This window comes from Ictalurus punctatus, chromosome 6 (assembly GCF_001660625.3).
Source record: "Ictalurus punctatus breed USDA103 chromosome 6, Coco_2.0, whole genome shotgun sequence".
Classification (NCBI taxonomy): domain Eukaryota; kingdom Metazoa; phylum Chordata; class Actinopteri; order Siluriformes; family Ictaluridae; genus Ictalurus; species Ictalurus punctatus.
Window position 1 is genome coordinate 15,603,386 of NC_030421.2, and position 19,795 is coordinate 15,623,180.

The following is a 19,795-nucleotide window of genomic DNA, read 5'->3' on the forward strand; positions in this document are numbered from 1 at the left end:
CTGAACGATCAATAACCACGAGTGAATTTCTTGGAGATTAGCATGCCTCTGTGATGTGTTTTTGTTTTTTCTTCCTTGAGATAAATTTTGTCTATCTAGAAACAGTCTGCACGTGTCTATTTGAAATTCGTGGAGGAGTCCCTTATATCAAAGCGGCCTCTGAAGACTTAAGAGTGTGCGTCACCAAAAAAATCATTAAAAAAAAAAAATAAAAAGGAGTTAGCAGGCATGTGGCGAGGATTTGATTGTCACTCTTTCAATGTGCGCAATTTCGCCCGAGCTCAGAAGGTCAAAACAGCCAGCGGGGAGGCTGGAGTTTTCTGAGAGCCGGGAAGAACGTGGAACGTGCAGCCTCGATCGAACGGGAGAGATTCGAAGGGCAGCAGACAGTTAAACGCTCGAGCATCCGGAGAGGTTTATAATCTCCGGACGCCTGTTTGCGCGTCTGCATTCCGGACGGTAAATATTGAAACAGGAGTGCCTCGAGGCCGGCGGCAATATGCTTCGTTCTGTGCAAAATCGACAAACAGGCTGAGAAACATTTACTAAACACACAGATGCCAGAAAGAGAAAAAAAAAAAAAAAAAAGAAAAAACACACACAAAAACAAAAAAAAAATTCAACCTTTAAACTACAACTCGTAAGTGTTAAGCCACTGAAACACAGGAAGCACTTACCACGGAAAGTAGTTGATTCGTACCCTGCTCTTGAAAATGCCTATTCCAGACGACATGACCCCGATGAAAATGTCCGTGTTGCTTTGATCCTGCAATCGTGAATCGTGAAAGAATACAGAGACACAGATGATCCCTAATGACCAGGCATTTCAATCGAAACATCAGGCAGCTCCCTCACACGATAACACCGTGATCAGACAGTCCCGTGTTTCTGATACGGTTTTACCAGGAAGACTGATCTGTACATGTTTTAGAAGCTGATCACTCCCTAATATATCCCCTGATATTGTCTGGAATTATGCAACAACAATCCAGATTTACACAACGGGGCTACCCAGTGTATCGTTTCCAATCATTATCACGAACTCAAAATACCCTCTGCAGTACGGATATCGTACAACTGAGCGATAAGCAAATAAGCGCTCGAATCTGTACTGTGTTCTATTGAGCACGCTGACATAAAACTGCCTTTTTGGGCGGAAAAAAGCGTTCGTCCTACTCGGGCATATTTTATCGTGATCTTTACTGACACAGCTTAATGTGTAAATGTCTGTACCGACTGTATGATGAGAGTAAGTGGATGTTTTCCAATAAAACACATTTTATTAGCCCAACTCGATGTGCTTATGAAGCCACTTCGCAGATGTAGCTCGTATTAAGTAATATGGTAAAGGAAAGCGCCACCCAGAAACCGAGTAAATAGGGTTTTCTTTGTTTTTTTTTTTAGTTTTGTGACCTGCTCAGAGATTCTGGTGCTAATTTGTTGGTCGGTGCTGCATTTTTTCGTCACTCCCCTGAGAAATCAGCGGGTGTCAGTTGCTCTGACGTCACAGGATGGCATTGTCACTAGTGCTTAATAAAGGAAAGATTCTGCAGAAGGGAACTAATGGACACTGCGCTTTCCCATAAGGCAACGGGACTAGCGCGGACTAGTCCGAATCAAAAATTGCAGAAGGCAGCGTGACGGTTCTTCTCAAGTTGTAGGTCATATAACAATGCCAACACGATGGATGTAATACATCCAGATTGTATTCCTGCTACACACACATACCGATCAATACGTACTGTGTCAACAGTCGAGCAGTAGGTACTGAATCGAACGCAGTAGGTACAATCACAGTATGTGACATGTGACGCAGTCAGAGAGAGACATATTAACCTGTTAAAAGAATATTCAGAATTTCATCACAAAATAAATCCTTAATGCCACTGAAGATCATATATTAATTATAAGAAAAATCCGGGGTGGATTTTTTTTTTACTCCATCATGCTCAACATGCTCGTTTCGGCCGTATCGTCACACTGATCCTTGACCTAAATCAGCCGTGAACAGAATGATCTATAATAAACATTACGGTTACCTCACAAGTGTCTATAAATGCCTCCAGACTGAGAAAGTCACATGGATAATTGCAGTGAGTAAGCACTGAGACCATTTTTCCAGCTACAGTTGACTCTGACTGGAGTTCACTGGACTTACACACTCACACCTCTACTATTTCTGCAGCACCAAATAAATAAACAAATAAACCTGCCCTCTATTTCTTCCGATTACAGTCTTTCTTGCTCACACAAACCCTCGGGTTCCTCAGAAATCTGTGAAGCACAACCTGCCACGAGTCTGCAGAACGCAACACTCCATTTATTACGTAATCGCCTGATAAAAAGACCTCCGTGCCTCCATGGACTTCCCAGCTGAGAGGGGGAAATAGATATTGAGATCGGGATTTATCTGGAAAGCTTTTGATGGACGGTCTTCACACAAGTACAATACAATAATAAGACATACGCAACTCCTCCAGACGGCTTTTAAAGACGGACATCTTCACGAAAATGCTTTTTTCTCCTTGTTTTAATATCAAAGACTCCAGAACAGCTCATTGGTATGCGAGTAAGGCCACACATGATCTACTGCTTTGCTTTTGGATTGAAAATGGATTAAATGACTAGAAATACATGAAAGGAAACATCACAAAACGACATCATGTATGGATTATGGTGGATATATATAGTACACACAGTACTGTGCAAAAGTCTTAGGCACCCTATTTATTTATTTATTTATTTATTTATTTATTTATTTATTAAGCACAAACTGTTGTTACAGATTGTTATTTTATGACTTCTACATTATCCAGTCAGTGCAAAATCAGTTTAGATTTCCAAACATTAGTTTTCCAGCACAAAATGAAATGTTACAGAAAAATGTGTGTATGTCAGTAAAGAAAGCAGCGTATTAAGTGGTAAGCGACACTTTTCAGACAAAAAACTAAACAAAATGAAGGCTGCTGGGTTTTGCTGCAAAAATAAGAATCGAGTGCGACAGTCAAAGTCTCCAGAAGAACCGTGTCTGGTTCAGCAAGATGCTCAATAAAACTTTTAAAGCTTACTTCCTTATAAAACTGCACAAATTGTACTGGAGTCTACTATTATTTTCTTTGTTTTTTTCTTTAAAACAAAGGGTCATCACACCAAATACTGCCTTTGTTTCATTTATTACTGTTTACTGCTCTCTATAGTATTTTTTTTAAATGGAGAAGCATTTCATTTCATTATTTTTGAAGGCATCTGTACTCTACAGCATTTCTTTGCATGTGCCTAAGACTTGTGTGCAGTACTGTAGATGTGTGTGAATGTGTTGGATCTTACCCTTGCATAGTGCAGCTCCACTCCGTAGAGCTCCAGCGTGCGAGCGGTGTTTAGGTAATTGAACTCGGACTCGGCCGGGCTTAGTCCGCTGGAGGAGACGGGGGGGAGAAGAACGCGTGAAAACCGAGCGAGTTAGTGAGAGCTCGTGAGTCTTTCTGAAGCGTGTGATCTGTGAATGAACGTGCGGCGCAACACAACAGGCTCACTGTCCTGACCCATGGCACTGGATCAGCAGAGAGCAGAACCAGGGCAGGAAACGAACACCAGGATTTAACACCATGCTACGGTTTTTATAAATCAACATAGACTCTTCCACACACCCACACACCCACACAAGAGGCAACAGATTGAGAGAATGTCACTAACCTGTGCTGCTGGTGATGCTTGGCCACTTCTTTCTCAAAGCCCTGCGGCTGGTTGGAGATAAAGCAGAACTCAGAAAGGTAGCTGGGTGGGTTCTCCGCCTCCCTGTAGTCCCCTAGCTCAGCTAAACCACAACAGCACACGACACAAATCAAATCTTCACATCACCACAAGTTGCTTTGAACGATCTTTATTATTTCCTTTAAATAATGTTCTATCTACAAAAACCGGCCCTAACCTTGGGAACTCATTTTTGCTGCCAGTATTGCTTCTACGCTTCTACACTCCTGTGTACCTATTGTTCCGTTCTGTGCATTTACTGTCCTGAGCTCGTCTCACACTGCTGTGTAGCACTTTATGTACATCTTGCATGCTGTTCTGTGCTGCACCATGATCCTGGAGAAATGACATTCCATTCTGATGAAAGGAACGGGAATAAAAACCACTTGACTGAAAACTTTTGATGCCACTGATATAATGATAACATAACGGCAAGGACACCCTTTCAACAGCGCAATGAACTTTTAATGCCTAAGAATATTCAGACATTGTAACTGGAATGTCAAAAAAATTGTTTTTGTCTTCTGATTGAGTCAGTATTTCATCATGTCATATTTATTCATTTCAGTCAATTTTACTCTGACTGAAATGGCACTGAATCTTCATCAACGCCATTTTAGATGACGAGAAAATGCAGAAAAACTAGAGATGCACCGATAGTTTAAAAACATCCGATGATCAGGGCCCATTATATCCTGTCAATCAAAAGAGGGCGGGAAAACACGTGCTGTGTGTAAAGAAGACGTCTCTTGTGTGGAATGGTGATAAAACTGCAGGGCGTAATCTCTGCGCTGGTAAAATTTTACACCGAAAATGAGCAGCAGTGAAGCAGGAGTTTTGGCGTCGAGTCTAATTTTTTTTTTGATGCAATTCTCGCGCTGAATTAAAGCGCCAGTACACTGCTGAAAGATTTAAATGAAGTTGAATTAAACAAAAAAGTATATATATATATATACAGAAAAATATATTTGTAGAGTAGTATATTTCATATCCAGTTAATGTTAATATATGTTTGATGTTCAGTGATGAAGTAGAAATGTTTGTGTTTGTGGTGAGTGAATGTGAGACTAACAGCAGGTTTTTAGAATTCAGTCAATGTTAATATGAATTAATAACATTCAATAAGTTAAGAAATCTTACTTTAATCGTCAGAATTTAGTTTTAAAAGCCCAGTGAAATGGAGAAAATTTCTTTCAAAATTGTGGAATTAATTATTATTAATTTAAAAGAAGGCATGAAAGGCAGAACTATCGGTATCGGTATCGTCCGATATCACTCTGAATGATCGGTTATCGGTATCGTCCGATATCACTCTGAATGATCGGTTATCGGTATCGTCCGATATCACTCTGAATGATCGGTTATCGGTATCGTCCGATATCACTCTGAATGATCGGTTATCGGTATCGTCCGATATCACTCTGAATGATCGGTTATCGGTATCGTCCGATATCACTCTGAATGATCGGTTATCGGTATCGTCCGATATCACTCTGAATGATCGGTTATCGGTATCGTCCGATATCACTCTGAATGATCGGTTATCGGTATCGTCCGATATCACTCTGAATGATCGGTTATCGGTATCGGCCGATATCACTCTGAATGATCGGTTATCGGTATCATCTGAGAAATTTCGTATCGGTGCATCACTAAGAAAAATGAAACAAAATATTCACACATTTTATGTTAACTTGAACACGTATCAACAAAACTAGGTGAAAACTGCCCTAGCTGTGAAAACCTGCTCCCCTGAAATAACAACAGAACAAGGAGTACACTACAATTACACAACATCGCTTTATGTATGTTTTAGTGCGTTGTTACGGAAAGAGTGTATTCACACTGTGACCTACAGTTCTACCTTGTACGTCATTTAATAAAATAAAAAAATAAAAATCAGTGCTAGTGCTTGCTACACATCTTAAATCATAATCTCAAAGACAGTGCATTTGAACGTGCATTTGTATCTGCATCAATACGACAGAAACCCGGTGCAGTGAGGGACAGCTTTAATGTATAACAAATCCGGTATATTTTACAAGTGGCTGGGTTCTGAGATTAGACAGCAGAGGAAATTGCCTTGTACTTAGCTGTCCAGAAAAGTGCTTAAGCACTCACCCCCGAGGATCGATTAAGATTCATTCAACACAACTACAGGAGTTAGTGAGCAATGCAAGTGTTCCAGTGATGAATCAGAATGCTATCCGTTCAGGGGATACGAAAAGCTGGCGTGCTGGTTCACATCCCCTCGGTCCTACGTACCGCCGTAACCACACATTCAACCCTTCAGGAGTCCTGAGCATCTGTCCGAGTCATGATTATTGAGGTCAATCTGGTGATGGGGGGACCAACACAGACCCCCCACCCTCCCCCCCTTACACACATACGCTCGGCTGAATCGGCCTGGTCTGGTTAATGTGGTGTTTCAGGAGCCGTACTGTGAGAGTACATCTCGAAGTTTTACAAGCTCCAGCTTGTTAAGCGTCGAGGCTCTGCACCGCTGGAATGTGCTGCGCTGGCCCGGATCTGCTGCACTTTTCACAAGGGACACGTAAGAACTTGGTAGGTTTTCGAACAGTGGCCTGGTTTCAGAATTTCCTTTTTTGCTTTTCCGGTGGATCGTGTGTACGATGCCAAACCCACGTTAAATGCTATTCTCGTGTGCAACCATAACGACTTCATCGGCAACAATTCAAAGTTCAACAATCACCATGAACCAACAGCTACAACAATAATATGCTCTACTGTCTTATATCACAGTGTCAGGTTGAAGTGTCGAATCTGATTGGTTCGCATTATTTTTGCATAACAGCACGGCTCGGACAGTACTTCTGGCTGGAACACGAACAACAGGTTAATATTAATGCACTCATTCTGATAGGTTATTGTTTCTATAGCAACAGCTCATTTACTGGGACTTGAATGGCTTCACGATTAAATTAAAAAAAGGTTCATTTTGAAAGGAGTCTCAGTTTAAGTGCTCTCTAACAGACATAGTGCTTTGCAATGTTTATCGGCACAGGAGAGTATTCAGGAGAGAGAGTGTTTACTCTTTCCGGTTTCTTGGTAAAATGACAAGCTGCATTTTTCTTTTGAGAGATAGAAACAGAAAGAGAGACAGAGAGAGAGAGAGAGAAGGACAGAGAGAGAGAGAGAGAGAAGGACAGAGAGAGGACAGAGACAGAGAGAGAGAGAGAGAGAGAGAGAGAGAGAGAGAGAGAGGAGAGACAGAGAGAGGAGAGACACAGAGAGGAGAGACACAGAGAGAGAGAGACAGATAGAGGAAAGACACAGAGAGAGAGACAGATAGAGGAAAGACAGAAAGAGACAGATAGAGGAAAGACACACAGAGAGAGAGAGACAGATAGAGGAAAGACAGAAAGAGACAGATAGAGGAAAGACACAGACAGAGACAGAGAGAGAGAGAGGAAAGACAGAGAGAGAGACAGATAGAGGAAAGACACAGAGAGAGAGAAAAAGATAGAGGAAAGACACAGAGAGAGAGAGAGAAAGATAGAGGAAAGACACAGAGAGAGAGAGAAAGATAGAGGAAAGACACAGAGAGAGAGACAGATAGAGGAAAGACACAGAGAGAGAGACAGATAGAGGAAAGACACAGAGAGAGAGACAGATAGAGGAAAGACACAGAGAGAGAGACAGATAGAGGAAAGACACAGAGAGAGAGAGAGAAAGATAGAGGAAAGACACAGAGAGAGAGAGAGACAGATAGAGGAAAGACACAGAGAGAGAGAGAAAGATAGAGGAAAGACACAGAGAGAGAGAGAGACAGATAGAGGAAAGACACAGAGAGAGAGGGAAAGAGAGAGTCTGGTGAGGGAAAGAATGTTTCATGGCTACAACATAAGTGAGAACAGGAACTGGTCTCTTGGAAATTCCGTAACATAAAATTGAAGAGTAAACTGTTAAACCGCGTACCATTTCATACATTAAGAAATGAAACACTGCCATCATTGACACAGTGATGTGGTATAGTGGAATAAAAGACTCCGGACCATGCTGTTATATGAAAATTCGCATGCGCATTGCGCCACATCTCCCCCTACTGACGTGCGTTATTTCCGTACAACAGCACGGCCTTCCCGCGGTATCCCTTACTTATATCACCAGCACCTTTTCCTGTTCTTTTGAGTAATTCAAACAGATGTGTCCAATCACAGATAAGCTGCAGTTCAGGTGAATCGAGGATCCAAGCAGCTTAGCTATGCTAACCCGTTATGGATGATTTCTGTCTCGCTTCACTGAAAGCGTCTTGCTTGGAGCATTACAGCACGAAAAAGGCGGCATTTGTAAAACCAGATGGCAAAGCGTGAAGTCATATTGTGAATCATTTCCTCCCATCTCTACACAAACACAAGTATATACTAAATATACTGCACGCTGGAAGTCTGAATTTGTCCGTGTTCTTTAGTCTACAGTCGTCCACATGCACTTGATAGTGAGCGGATTACGGATTTAAACAGCTTTCAGTCTGAAATCTGGGTATACTCACACTGAACAGCGTAGGACGCCAGTAGTGCGGCAGTGTTGTGCGGACAGGGCAGTCTAAAGCACACAATACACACTCTGTTAATTCACCTAACTACTTTTCATTTAACTTTTTTTTTCCCGTTCATTTATGTTTTGTATATGGAAGATGTAGTGGCTGCTCACCTCCCACTAAGTATGTCCTGCTTGATCTGCAAAAAATACTGGTACCTTTGGAGTGAAGAGTGAGAGAGACAGACACACAGCAAGCGAGCGTGTGTGTGTGTGTGACAGAGAGAGAGAGAGAGAGAGAGAGAGAGAGAGAGAGAGAAAATCCACAGTCACATTGAGAAACATACATTCGATTTATGACACAGGAGATCAAAACTCGCTCATTTTGCTCCCTCGGTTTGCCTGAAAGACAATGTTTAAGCCCCAGTGGGATTTTAATACCTTTCAGGCAATGTTATTATAATAACTACACATAACAACAGCATTTCAATATTCAAATGCAGTCCATGCAACCGCTACTTTAAAGGGAGCGGTGTCGGTTGGGGGGAGGGGGGGGCAGGTTGGCGGGTATTAGGCGGGCTTCTAATTTGCACAATTACAATTAAATACAAACTTGATTGTGGCTTGGGTAGGGCTGGGCGATATGACAAAAATATATCACGATACTTTTCAATGATACACAATGCGCTAAATAGATCATTTAGCTAACAAACTGTCCGCAGAACAGAAGTAAAATAAACAACAACAAAACAAACAAACAAAAAATTATTTAATAATTAGTCATTATTAAAATCATAAATATCACGATATCAGTATTATATTGATATATCGCCCAGCCCTCGGGTTGGGTGCTGTGAAAGATAACGAATGCAAGGTTTTCCCTAATACAGAAAGCCTTAAGCAATGCACCCAAGTGGTCTCACGGAGCACCGGCCGAAAAAGGCATTTAGGCAACATGTCAGAATGAATGTTAAAACCCGGAGAGGCGGCTTGATCTCAAACAGTGAGGTAAGCTGGAAGCAGGAACGAGCTGCCCATTAACACTCAGTGTTTGGACAAACGTTTTGGTGATTGGTGTGTGACAGATGCTCATCTCCACGGTAATTGAACAGCTGACTGGAAATTCCTCTGTACCGCCTGCTCGGGGTGGTAGCTATGGCCGTCGATAAGGTAAGCCTCAACAAAGAATTAATGCAGTATAAACTTTTTTTGCTCTGGAGTAATCCATGTGGATGTTCCCAATAGCGACAGCAGATAAAGAACAGATAGACATAATGGAGCCTATTTTACAACTAAAGAAGTATATATATATATATCTTGCCAAAATTCAGTTGAGAGCACCCCAAAAGAAGTTCAAGGCATTTTTGCTTTTTGAAAACACGGTCTAAATGTTGAAATAAATCAAGAAATTCTCCATCCGTCTCCTTTATATCGTCTTTTTGCATTTTGACATAATTACATATGTATTTCAGCATGTTTATTCTTCCTATGTGTACAAGTTAAGGGAATCCACATATACTTTCATTAAATCTCAAACATTATTTGGTGAAATGAACAGACTTTTGACTAAGGATAATGGATAAGCATAATGGCGGAAAACAATGCAAACTTAAAATAACCTACAATTTCCTTCAAATAATTACAACAACCCCCCCCCCACCCCACCCCCCCAAATACCACCACCAGGAACCCAGACAGCACCTAAGCCCACTGAAAACCCAGGCAAAATCCTGTGGAAGGCGAATTACACATACCGTGTGTACTCTTCCTGAAGTTTGTTGGGGTCACTCACAAAAAACTTCACCCGGAAGTTCAGATGATGAGGAGATCCCCCTGGACAAAGAGGAAATGGCGTGAACGTGTCGACAAGTGCATGACTACACACCTCACACCGAGCGGCTGCGTGATTAAGTGCCATATTTCAATATACTTACTTTTTAATTGCTTCCTGATGGGTTTGTTTGGATCCAGCCACCTCTGTAAAAGACAACAGGGGGGGACGGGACACTCAATAACGAGGCATCGGTCCAACATGATGTCGCTCCATGATCTATCGCGCTGGAGGAGTTTGAGGTGCGGCACTACAGTATATCTTGAGCAGGCAGCTATTTAACATCAAATCGATCGTCTGCCTTCTTACACGGTGACCTCCTGGTTTTGTGTTTAATTAGCACGTTCTCAGCATTGTGCTTATTATGTGGAAAACAGCACACCCACTGAGGCATGGGTATTTGAATAAATCTTCCTTTAAAATTATAGCGACTTACATTCTGAAATGTAGGCTGGGTTACTATACCAGCTTAAACTGATCCCACTGTGAAAAGTTGGGGGTGGGGCTGCTTAGCTTAAGCTTGAGTTTGACCTCTGAACTCACCGGACTGTCGGAGGACTCGTCGGCCAGGTACAGCCCGAAATAATCTCTCTCGGTCAGCTCCAGGTGCTTAAAAACTGCGTCCAGCAGGACCTGTCCTTGATCGTGCTTCTGCAGGATCAACACACACACACACACACACACACACACAGTAAAAGACATGTCACAATCTGACTAAAAACAATGAGAATCTATTTTCACTGAGGAATATGCTCTGTTGCGCAATATTAAAAACCACAGAGATGAAATCTGTGGTTCACACAATTACACAAAAAAATGTGAGAATCATTTTGGAGTCAGCCAGCGTGTCACTTATTTCATAATATTTCCTGTATACGTAACACTATTAGGTCACCAACCCTCTTCCTTGAGCTCTACCTTCCTGCAGGTTTAATCTCCAATCAAAATCTAACACATACTTTAGTTGATCAAGAGCTATTTAAGGTAATGATCAGCTGGTCAGGTGGCCATGATTACAGTTGGAGGCACAACGTGCAATCGTAGTGCAATAATTTCATATAACAGCACGGCGGTCTGAAGTCTGTTGTTCCACTTACATACAGCGATGTGCCAATGATTACAATGTTTCATTTATTAAGATACAAAACATTGCACACTTCGTTAGATTTAATGTTGTGGAAGTTAGTTTCTGTTCTCACCTACATTATAACTTTGATGAACAATCATTGCCTCACCAGCCTCCCCTCCCTCCCTCCCTCCCTCCCTCCCTCCCTCCCTCCCTTCCCTGTCAATCACAGAGGCACTAGCCAATCATAATCATCCCTTCCTCCCAGAGATCTCTTGGGTCACAGATGGCTGTGGAATATCGTCTTGAACAAAGTGCAGGTCAGCAGACGGTTAAAAAAGTTTTGTAAAAGTCAATGTAGCACATTGCTACACTATATCTGTGTACTATTTAGTTCACTTGGTTAAAGTGTGTACTGTTGCAATGGACGAAGTCAGGAGTCGTGAGAAGATGTGGCACAGACATGTGCGTAAACCTACTTTAAAGAGGAACAACAACTATTACAAGGATCTGGTCTATTCCGTGGCAAACGTGACGTGAACTATATACACAGAGTGCCAAGAGTTGATTTATTTTTCTATTCCTTTTCCCACCATGTGCCTTGTCCTGTATAGACTGATCCAGTAAACATTTTTTTTTAAATCGAAACTCTGAAATACATGCAGCTGACAAAGTTAACCTCATGATTTAGGCTATCCTGTAATGGTTTCTCTATCTCTTCGTCAAGCTCGAGTCTCAGTGTTAGTGCTGTGTTAGTTAATTAGACGGATTTTTATTTTATTATTTTTTATAATCAGCTGTCATATCTGTTACAGCACTCAGATAAGTTAAGGCTGGTGTCTCATGTACGGCACCTTGGTCCCATGAGGAACAGACAGACAGTCAACAGATGGAATTATAACATGACATGTATGACAGACTCGTCTCGAGGGAGCAGAAGCGATGCTGAACGCCTTCAGAGCTTTAACACATGCAGCGTGAGGACGCAGTCAAGACTGCCACAAGCCTGGTTATCTTCAGAAAAAACATGACATCTGAAAACATGCACAAAGAGTCAAGAATTACGCAGAATTCACACTGGATGTCACATATGTATGCGACCTTCTTTACAATTCATGCCACGACTCCGGAATGTGCTGTAACTCAAGCAGCAAGACCGTGCTTCATTGTCGTCAAGTAGACTAATGTCCATAAAAGACATTATCCTTCATTATTGCAAATAAAAGGTTATTAAAAACAAAAGGTTTTGGTGTAGTTTTGAATTCAAGCCATCAGATCAGCATCCGTTTCTAACATTTCATTAGAGTCCGAGTTAGGGCCAGGTGTAATTAAAAATGTGACCATGAGGCAGTGAATAAACCGCAAATTACTGGTGTTTATTGCCATCATTACAATACAACTCTTTACTCTGTGCAACACTAACTGCACAGAGACTTGCTGAAGGTTCTGATTTGTAGTATATAGTGCCCTCCACTAATATTGGCACCCTTGGTAAATATGAGCAAAGAAGGCTGTGAAAAATTGTCTTTATTGTTTAACCTTTTGATCTTTTGTTCAAAAAAAAAAAAAAAAAAAATCACAAAAATTGCTCTCATGGATAAACAATGACAAACAAAATATCCTTTTAGGCAATACATTGTGTTACTACCCGTTGCCAAGATAACAGCTCTGAGTCTTCTCCTATAATGCCTGATGAGGTTGGAGAATAGATGGAAAGGGATCTGAGACCATTCCTCCATACACAATCTCTCCAGATCCTTCACATTGCGAGGTCCATGCTGGTGGACTCTCCTCTTCAGTTCACCCCACAGGTTTTCTATGGGTTTCAAGTCAGGGGACTGGGATGGCCATGGCAGAACCTTGATTTTGTGTTGATTTTGATGTATGTTTTGGATCATTGTCCTGCTGGAAGATCCAACCACGACCCATTTTAAGCTTTCTGGCAGACGCAGTCAGGTTTTCATTTAATATCTGTTGATATTTCACAGAGTCCATGATGCCATTTATCCTAACAAAATGTCCAGGTCTTCTGGTAGAAAACAGTCCCAAAGCATTAAAGAGCCACCACCATATTTAACCATGGGCATGAGGTACTTTTCCTCTCTGTGTGCACCAAAACTACCTCTGGTGTTTACTGCCAAAAAGCTCTATTTTGGTTTCATCTGACCATAGAACCCAATCCCATTTGAAGTTCCAGTAGTGTCTGGCAAACTGAAGATGCTTGAGTTTGTTTTTGGATGAGAGTAGAGGTTTTTTTCTTGAAACCCTTCCAAACAACTTGTGGTGATGTCGGTGACTTCGGATTGTAGTTTTAGAGACTTTATGACCCAAAGACTAACCTAACTTGTGCAACTCTTCAGCTGTGATCCTTGAAGATTTTTTGGCCACTCGATCCATCCTATTCACAGTGCGTTCAGACTAATATATATATAATTTTTTTCTTAATTATTGTCCTGATGGTGGAAGTGGGCATTTTCAATGCTTGTGCTATTTTCTCAAGCTCAACAGCCTTTTGCCACACAGCTATATTCCTCGGTCTTACCCATTGTTATGAATGACTAAGGGAATTTGGCCTGTGTGTTACTTCATATTTATAAAACAGGAAGTCACGGATGAAAAATTTCCTGTTCCTAGTCACCCAGGCATACTAAAAAAATAAATAATAATAATAATAATAATAATAAATATCAGTGGAAATATACTTCAAATATATTTTCTCATATGAATTCATAGGGGTGCCAATAATTGTTGCACACCTACATTTAACAAAGGTACTTTTTTATTAACCCGTGTTGTGTTTACAGTTGTTTTATATCCATGAGAGCAGAGTATTCTGGTGAATTTTTTTAACAAAACATCAAAAGGTTAAACAATAAAGACAATTTCTCACAGCCTTCTTTGCTCATATTTACCAAGGGTGCCAATATTAGTGGAGGGCACTATAGTTTATAACGTCCTTTAGGAAAATTCACAAGCTTAGATTTTTATAATCAAATACACACTCAAATGGTGCCAGGTTTTGTGTGGATTACACTACTGGAGCTGCTGGAGGTAGAGGCAGTACTGCTTCTGATGTTTATTTGCACTATACAGCACTGTGTTTGGGGCTGTGCTCATAAATCTGTAAGGAATAGCACACGACAAACCGTGCTGTTGGGGTCTGATACGGCACAACGTGCAAGCAGAGTGCCGCTACCCCTTGAAGTACATTATTATTGCATAACAAAACAGTCTGGAGTGTTTTGTTCTGCTTATAATACAGTGATTTGGCAGCAATTGTAATGTTTACATTATTCGTGAACGACATCACACATTTTGCCGGTTTATAGTTAGAGTTAACGTTGGGGAATCTTCCAGAGACAAGGTGTTTCCTGTTCTCGCCTACGCTATTCAGTCCGTACAGGATTTCGCAGAGTTTTTTTGTGATTGTTGCAGCCAAAAATGGTTGATTTTGCTGCAGTTTTAAAAAAAAAATTGTGATGCAACTTAAAGTTGTTTTTTTTTGCGGAAACCAACTTGAACTGTCAAAATTGTTTGGCACACTCTTTCGCAGTGATGTTTGTTAGTAAATAAGACGCTTTAGCTGTACTCATGTTCGATGCACGTGATTCGGAGAGGGCGGTGGCTGAATGCGTGCTGTAATGACATCACGACACATCTTGGCCCAAATCGCAAACTCCTCGGAATATTGCCGAGTTTGTTTGATTTCGCGTTAATTCCTGTGACTGCAAAAATCGCTAAATCCTGGAAGGACTGGTTACAGCTGTGACACAGTTATTCTTCTTAACAGTTAGTCTTTAAAAGAAATACATCACTAAACACGCACATAAACCCATAAATAAGACACAAAAGCCGACTGATTTAACTTGAAACCCACAGTCCACTTGCTCAGATTATAACAAGCCAGAGGCGATTAGACCAAATGGCAGGGGGGAAAAAAAAAGATTAATCGAGGTGAACTTAACTGAGATGCATAAAAGCATGACCACAGAAAACAAAAGATCAAGCAGTGTTCTCTTCCTTCTGGAGGAAAATCACTCAAATGAAAGAATGCTGTTATTAAATAGCGGTCACATCGGCTGTGCTCTTTCCCTTTGCTTCGTGATCTTCAATTACCGCCCGCGCAGGAGTAAAAACGGCCTCGTGCACAGTCAAGCGCAAAGCAGAAATAGACATCTCAAAGCGGAAAGCTTTTTTTTTTTTGGGAAAATAAGAAATTAGTCCCTGTAGAATTAGTCTTACATTACGTGGAGCATCCACCATGTGAAAGGGTCGTTACTGCAGAAACATTCTATATATATAACGTATTAATGAATGAGCACAATAATATAAACCTGAGATTTGCCCGTGATATTTATCGCCAATTCGCACGGGATAAGAGATTTCTGTAGAAGTTGCCGAGATGGGAGTGTTTTCGTCGTTTACATGCTGCCCCGTGCATCGTACATAACATGGTGCTGCGCCTCAGTGTTTGATAGTACAACAAAAGAAAAGCCATCTTGAGATTCAGTTCATGAACAGATGTCCTGACATTTTCCTGTAGAATTTGTTGGTATATTTCAGAATTCATTGTTCCATCAATGATGGCATGTAGTCCTGGCCCAGATGCGACAAAACAGACCCAAACCGTGATACTACCACCACCATGTTTCACAGATGGGAAAAGGTTCTTATGCTGGAATGCGGCGTTTTCCTTTCTCCAAACACTTCTCATTTAAACCAAAAATTCTATTTTGGTCTCATCCATCCCCAAAACATTTTTACAGTAGCCTTCTGGCTCGTCCACGTGAGCTTTAGCAAACTGCAGATGTATAGCAATGTTCTTTTTGGGGAGCAGTGGCTTTCTCCTTGCAACCCTGCCATGCACACCATTGTTGTTCAGTGTTCTCCTGATGGTGGACTCATGAACATTAGCCAATGTGAGAGAGACCTTTAGTTGTATAAATGTTACCCTGTGTTCCTTTACAACCTCACAGACTGTTACACGTCTTGCTCTTAGGGTGATCTTTTGCTCGACCACTCCTGGGCACGGTAACAATGGTCTTGAATTTCCTCCATTTGTACACAATCTGTCTGATTGTGGATTGGTGGAGTCCAAACGCTTTGGAAACGGTTTTGTAACCTTTTCCAGCCTGATGAGCATCAACACCGTGTTGTGAAGATCAGACATTTTAAATAAAACCGGGTGCTCGCTCACACCTGATTGTCATCCCAGTGATTGAAATCACCTGACTCCAATCTCACCTTCAAATGTACTGCTAATTCTAGAGGCTCACATACTATTGCCATTCACAGCTATGTAATATTTGATCATTTCCCAAAACAAATAAATGACCAAGGATAATAATTTTGTCTGATTTGTTTCACTGGGGGTCTGTTTGTCTACTTTTAGGGGACTTGTGTGAAAATCTTATGATGTTCTGGGTCATAATAATTCAGACATATAGAAAATTTTAAAGGGTTCACAAACTTTCAAGCACCACTGTAACTGCAATTACTATATTGTGAGTGATGCATTAAGGCTAATGGCTAAAATAAATATCTAAAGCAGTTTGAAAATATATGAATCTTATCTGTGTTCCTTTATCAGGGTCTTGTGTTTCTGCTGAAAATGACCGAATTAACACCAGATACAAGGAGAATTTTTGAGCATCTAAAACGGAAGGAACACATTTCATCAGGAATTAGTCACTGCATTATCTTTCTTTTACAGGCTTTTGGGCGGGGGTTGGGGGTGGGGTGGGGGGGGGGGGGTCAACAGAAATTTGACCGTGCTTAGCATCAGCATTTCCTTCCTTGGCCACAGCTGTCCTGAGAAGACACACTTCAACACCAGTGAACTAGAAGTACAGGCTTACTGCAGATTTCTGAGTGTGTGTGTGTGTGTGTGTTTTCAGTCATAGCTGTGCTTGAGGTGGCAGGAATTGCACTGTGGAGCTCCTAAAGAATGTGTGATGGCTGCCTCTCGAAAAGCAGGCCTTACTGTACTGCTGTGCTGTTTTTCTGGCACGCTAACAAGCGTTCAACAGAAGCACACACTCCTCAGGCACAGCGAGACTTAAATCATGTTTTATTTACAGGAGTCGAGGAGAAGGAAAAACAGGGCACAGAAATAAGTCTGACACACACAGAAACAGACACACACACACACACGGCAGGAGAATGTTGTGGATGTGGCTTAAAGGGGCGTACTCGCTAAAAAGGAAGTCAGACACATAAAAACCTCATGCAGGAGAAGATAATCTGCTTCGCGATTAAGTGAGGAATCAAACAAATAGGCAACGCCCTATGGCCTGAAGATCGAGAGCTCGAATCCAGACGATGCCACAATAATCAAGGGAGCAAAACTGGCCGTGTTGTCCGAGTGGGAGTGAAGGCCGAAGCCCTCTGTGAAAGACTAATTTGTGCAGTTGCAATTCCCCCAATTCAAGTAGTTTTCCACCAAAAATAAAGTAGAAAAAAAAAAAAAACCTCTGTATCACAAATTTTGAAAAAAGCTGCAGAAAAATCAAGCATTTCTAGTGGCACCAATCACAAAAAACTCCTCACCGGACTGATATAGCCTGACCCTGTGAACTGTCTCATAGCCATGCTGTTATTGAAAACTAATCAGCACCTTCTGACCAATCAGATTGGAGACTTCAGCTGCACTATGCTATGGCTATTACCTCATCGCCAACTAAATAGAAGAGACAGAAGATAAATAATGTCAGAGTGTGTGTGTGTGTGTGTGTTAAATGTAACACAATCAGACCACAAACACCATTCCCCCTGAGCCTGAGGCTAAAAGCTGAGAGTGAAGCACATTAAGCAGCTGCAGGACTGTGACTCGTGCGGTGCGATGGTGTCGGATAGTGTGAGCAGAGAGAATGGAGAGAGATAGATGGGTGTCGTGTGCTGTGAGGGAACAGGTGTGCAGGCCTGTCCACCGGAATGACAGATATGTGCGAAGACAGGAGGCAGCTTGTCCAGAAATCATCTTGAGGCCTGTGGGAGGAGTCGAACGGCGTTGAGAAGGAAAGACACTCCACACAGCAGAAGACTTAAACCAGGGCTATTTGACTTCACCAGCAGGTGGACCACTGATAGAAGATTTGGCTGAGATATACATGTATACACACACGTGTGCTTGAAAATTTGTGAACCCTTTAGAATTTTCTATATTTCTGCATTAATATGATCTAAAACATCATCAGAAGGCCTAAAAGTAGACAAAGAGAACCCAATTAAACAAATGAGACAGAAATATTATACTTGGTCATTTCTTCATTGAGGAAAATGATCCAATATTTCATATCTGTGAGTGGAAAAAGTATGTGAACCTTTGCTTCAGTATCTGGTGTGACCCCCTTGTGCAGCAACAACTGCTAGTAAACGTTTGCAGTAACTGTTGATCAGTCCTGCACATCGGCTTGGAGGAATTTTATCCCGTTCCTCAGTACAGAACGGCTTCAACTCTGGGATGTCGGTGGGTTTCCTCACATGAACCGCCTGCTTCAGGTCCTTCCACAACATTTCTATTGGATTAAGGTAGGGACATTAACTGTATTCTTCTTTACCCATTCTTTGGTAGAATGACTTGTATGTTTAGAGTCATTGTCTTGCTGCATGACCCACTTTCTCTTGAGATTCAGTTCATGAACAGATGTCCTAACATTTTCCATTAGAATTTGTTGGTATATTTCAGAATTCATTGTTCCATCAATGATGGCATGTAGTCCTGGCCCAGATGCAGCAAAACAGACCCAAACCATGATACTACCACCACCATGTTTCACAGATGGGATAAAGATCTTATGCTGGAATTCAGTGTTTTCCTTTCTCCAAATGTAATGCTTCTCATTGAAACAGAAAAGGTTCTGTTTTGGTCTCATCCATCCACAAAAAAGTTTCCATTAGCATTCTGGCTCGTCCACGTGATCTTTAGCAAACTGCAGACGGGCAGCAATGCGCTTTTTGTTTATGTTTTAATATTGTCAGAATTCTTCTTGGCCTGTATTTTCACTAACCCACTCGGGTAACCATTCAAGTCCTTTTCACAAAGAAACGAGAACTTTTGATTTATTTTTAGTTTTTTAACTAATTCCCACAATTCACACAGAAGCAAAACATTGAAATGAATTACATCGAGCAGAGCTGATGAGAATTTGTCACACACCACAAGTGAAAGAGCGCACACTGTGGTACCAGCAGTTTCATATCTATTTCAGGTTACACATCATATCACACACATCACACATTTATCTTTGCTTCTGCAACAACCAAGATTGTTACGCAGGGTTCGAACATGCAATGGATTCTGAGATTGAGTCTGCAAAAAATGAAGACGCTTTAACTAGACAACACAGTCAACAAACTCGCTGCCTAATCCCCATCCCATGGGTTGCTGAGAGATTCTGGCCGGACATCAGACTGCGACTCGGGATTTCGGGGAATGTTAACGGATTAACACTTCCTATTGAAAAGTCCAGCTTGGTCAGATGGACCAGCTGCCACGCTGAACAAATACAAATACTCTACGAGTAACTGCTGCTAAAGCACCATCATAGATGAGTTGTTTTTAGGAAATAAACAACAGCAAGGCAAATAAAAAGAAACGCTTACGAATTAATTCAAATCACGTCGTACAAAGTACCAGCTGGCAAATC

General features: G+C 41.4%; 1 protein-coding gene across 2 annotated transcripts in view; it reads right to left on the reverse strand.

The window, feature by feature from the left end:
• Positions 1–19,795, reverse strand: part of ptpn4a (protein tyrosine phosphatase non-receptor type 4a) — an 81,679-nt gene that overhangs the window by 35,342 nt on the left and 26,542 nt on the right. For both annotated transcript variants that reach the window (XM_017469292.3, XM_017469290.3), the window contains exons 3-10: positions 10,625–10,732; positions 10,185–10,227; positions 10,005–10,083; positions 8,425–8,469; positions 8,264–8,316; positions 3,694–3,814; positions 3,328–3,415; positions 678–766 (exon numbers count right to left, since the gene is read on the reverse strand). In XM_017469292.3, the coding sequence (XP_017324781.1) occupies positions 678–766; positions 3,328–3,415; positions 3,694–3,814; positions 8,264–8,316; positions 8,425–8,469; positions 10,005–10,083; positions 10,185–10,227; positions 10,625–10,732 (626 nt within the window). The remainder of the gene's footprint in view (positions 1–677; positions 767–3,327; positions 3,416–3,693; positions 3,815–8,263; positions 8,317–8,424; positions 8,470–10,004; positions 10,084–10,184; positions 10,228–10,624; positions 10,733–19,795) is intronic.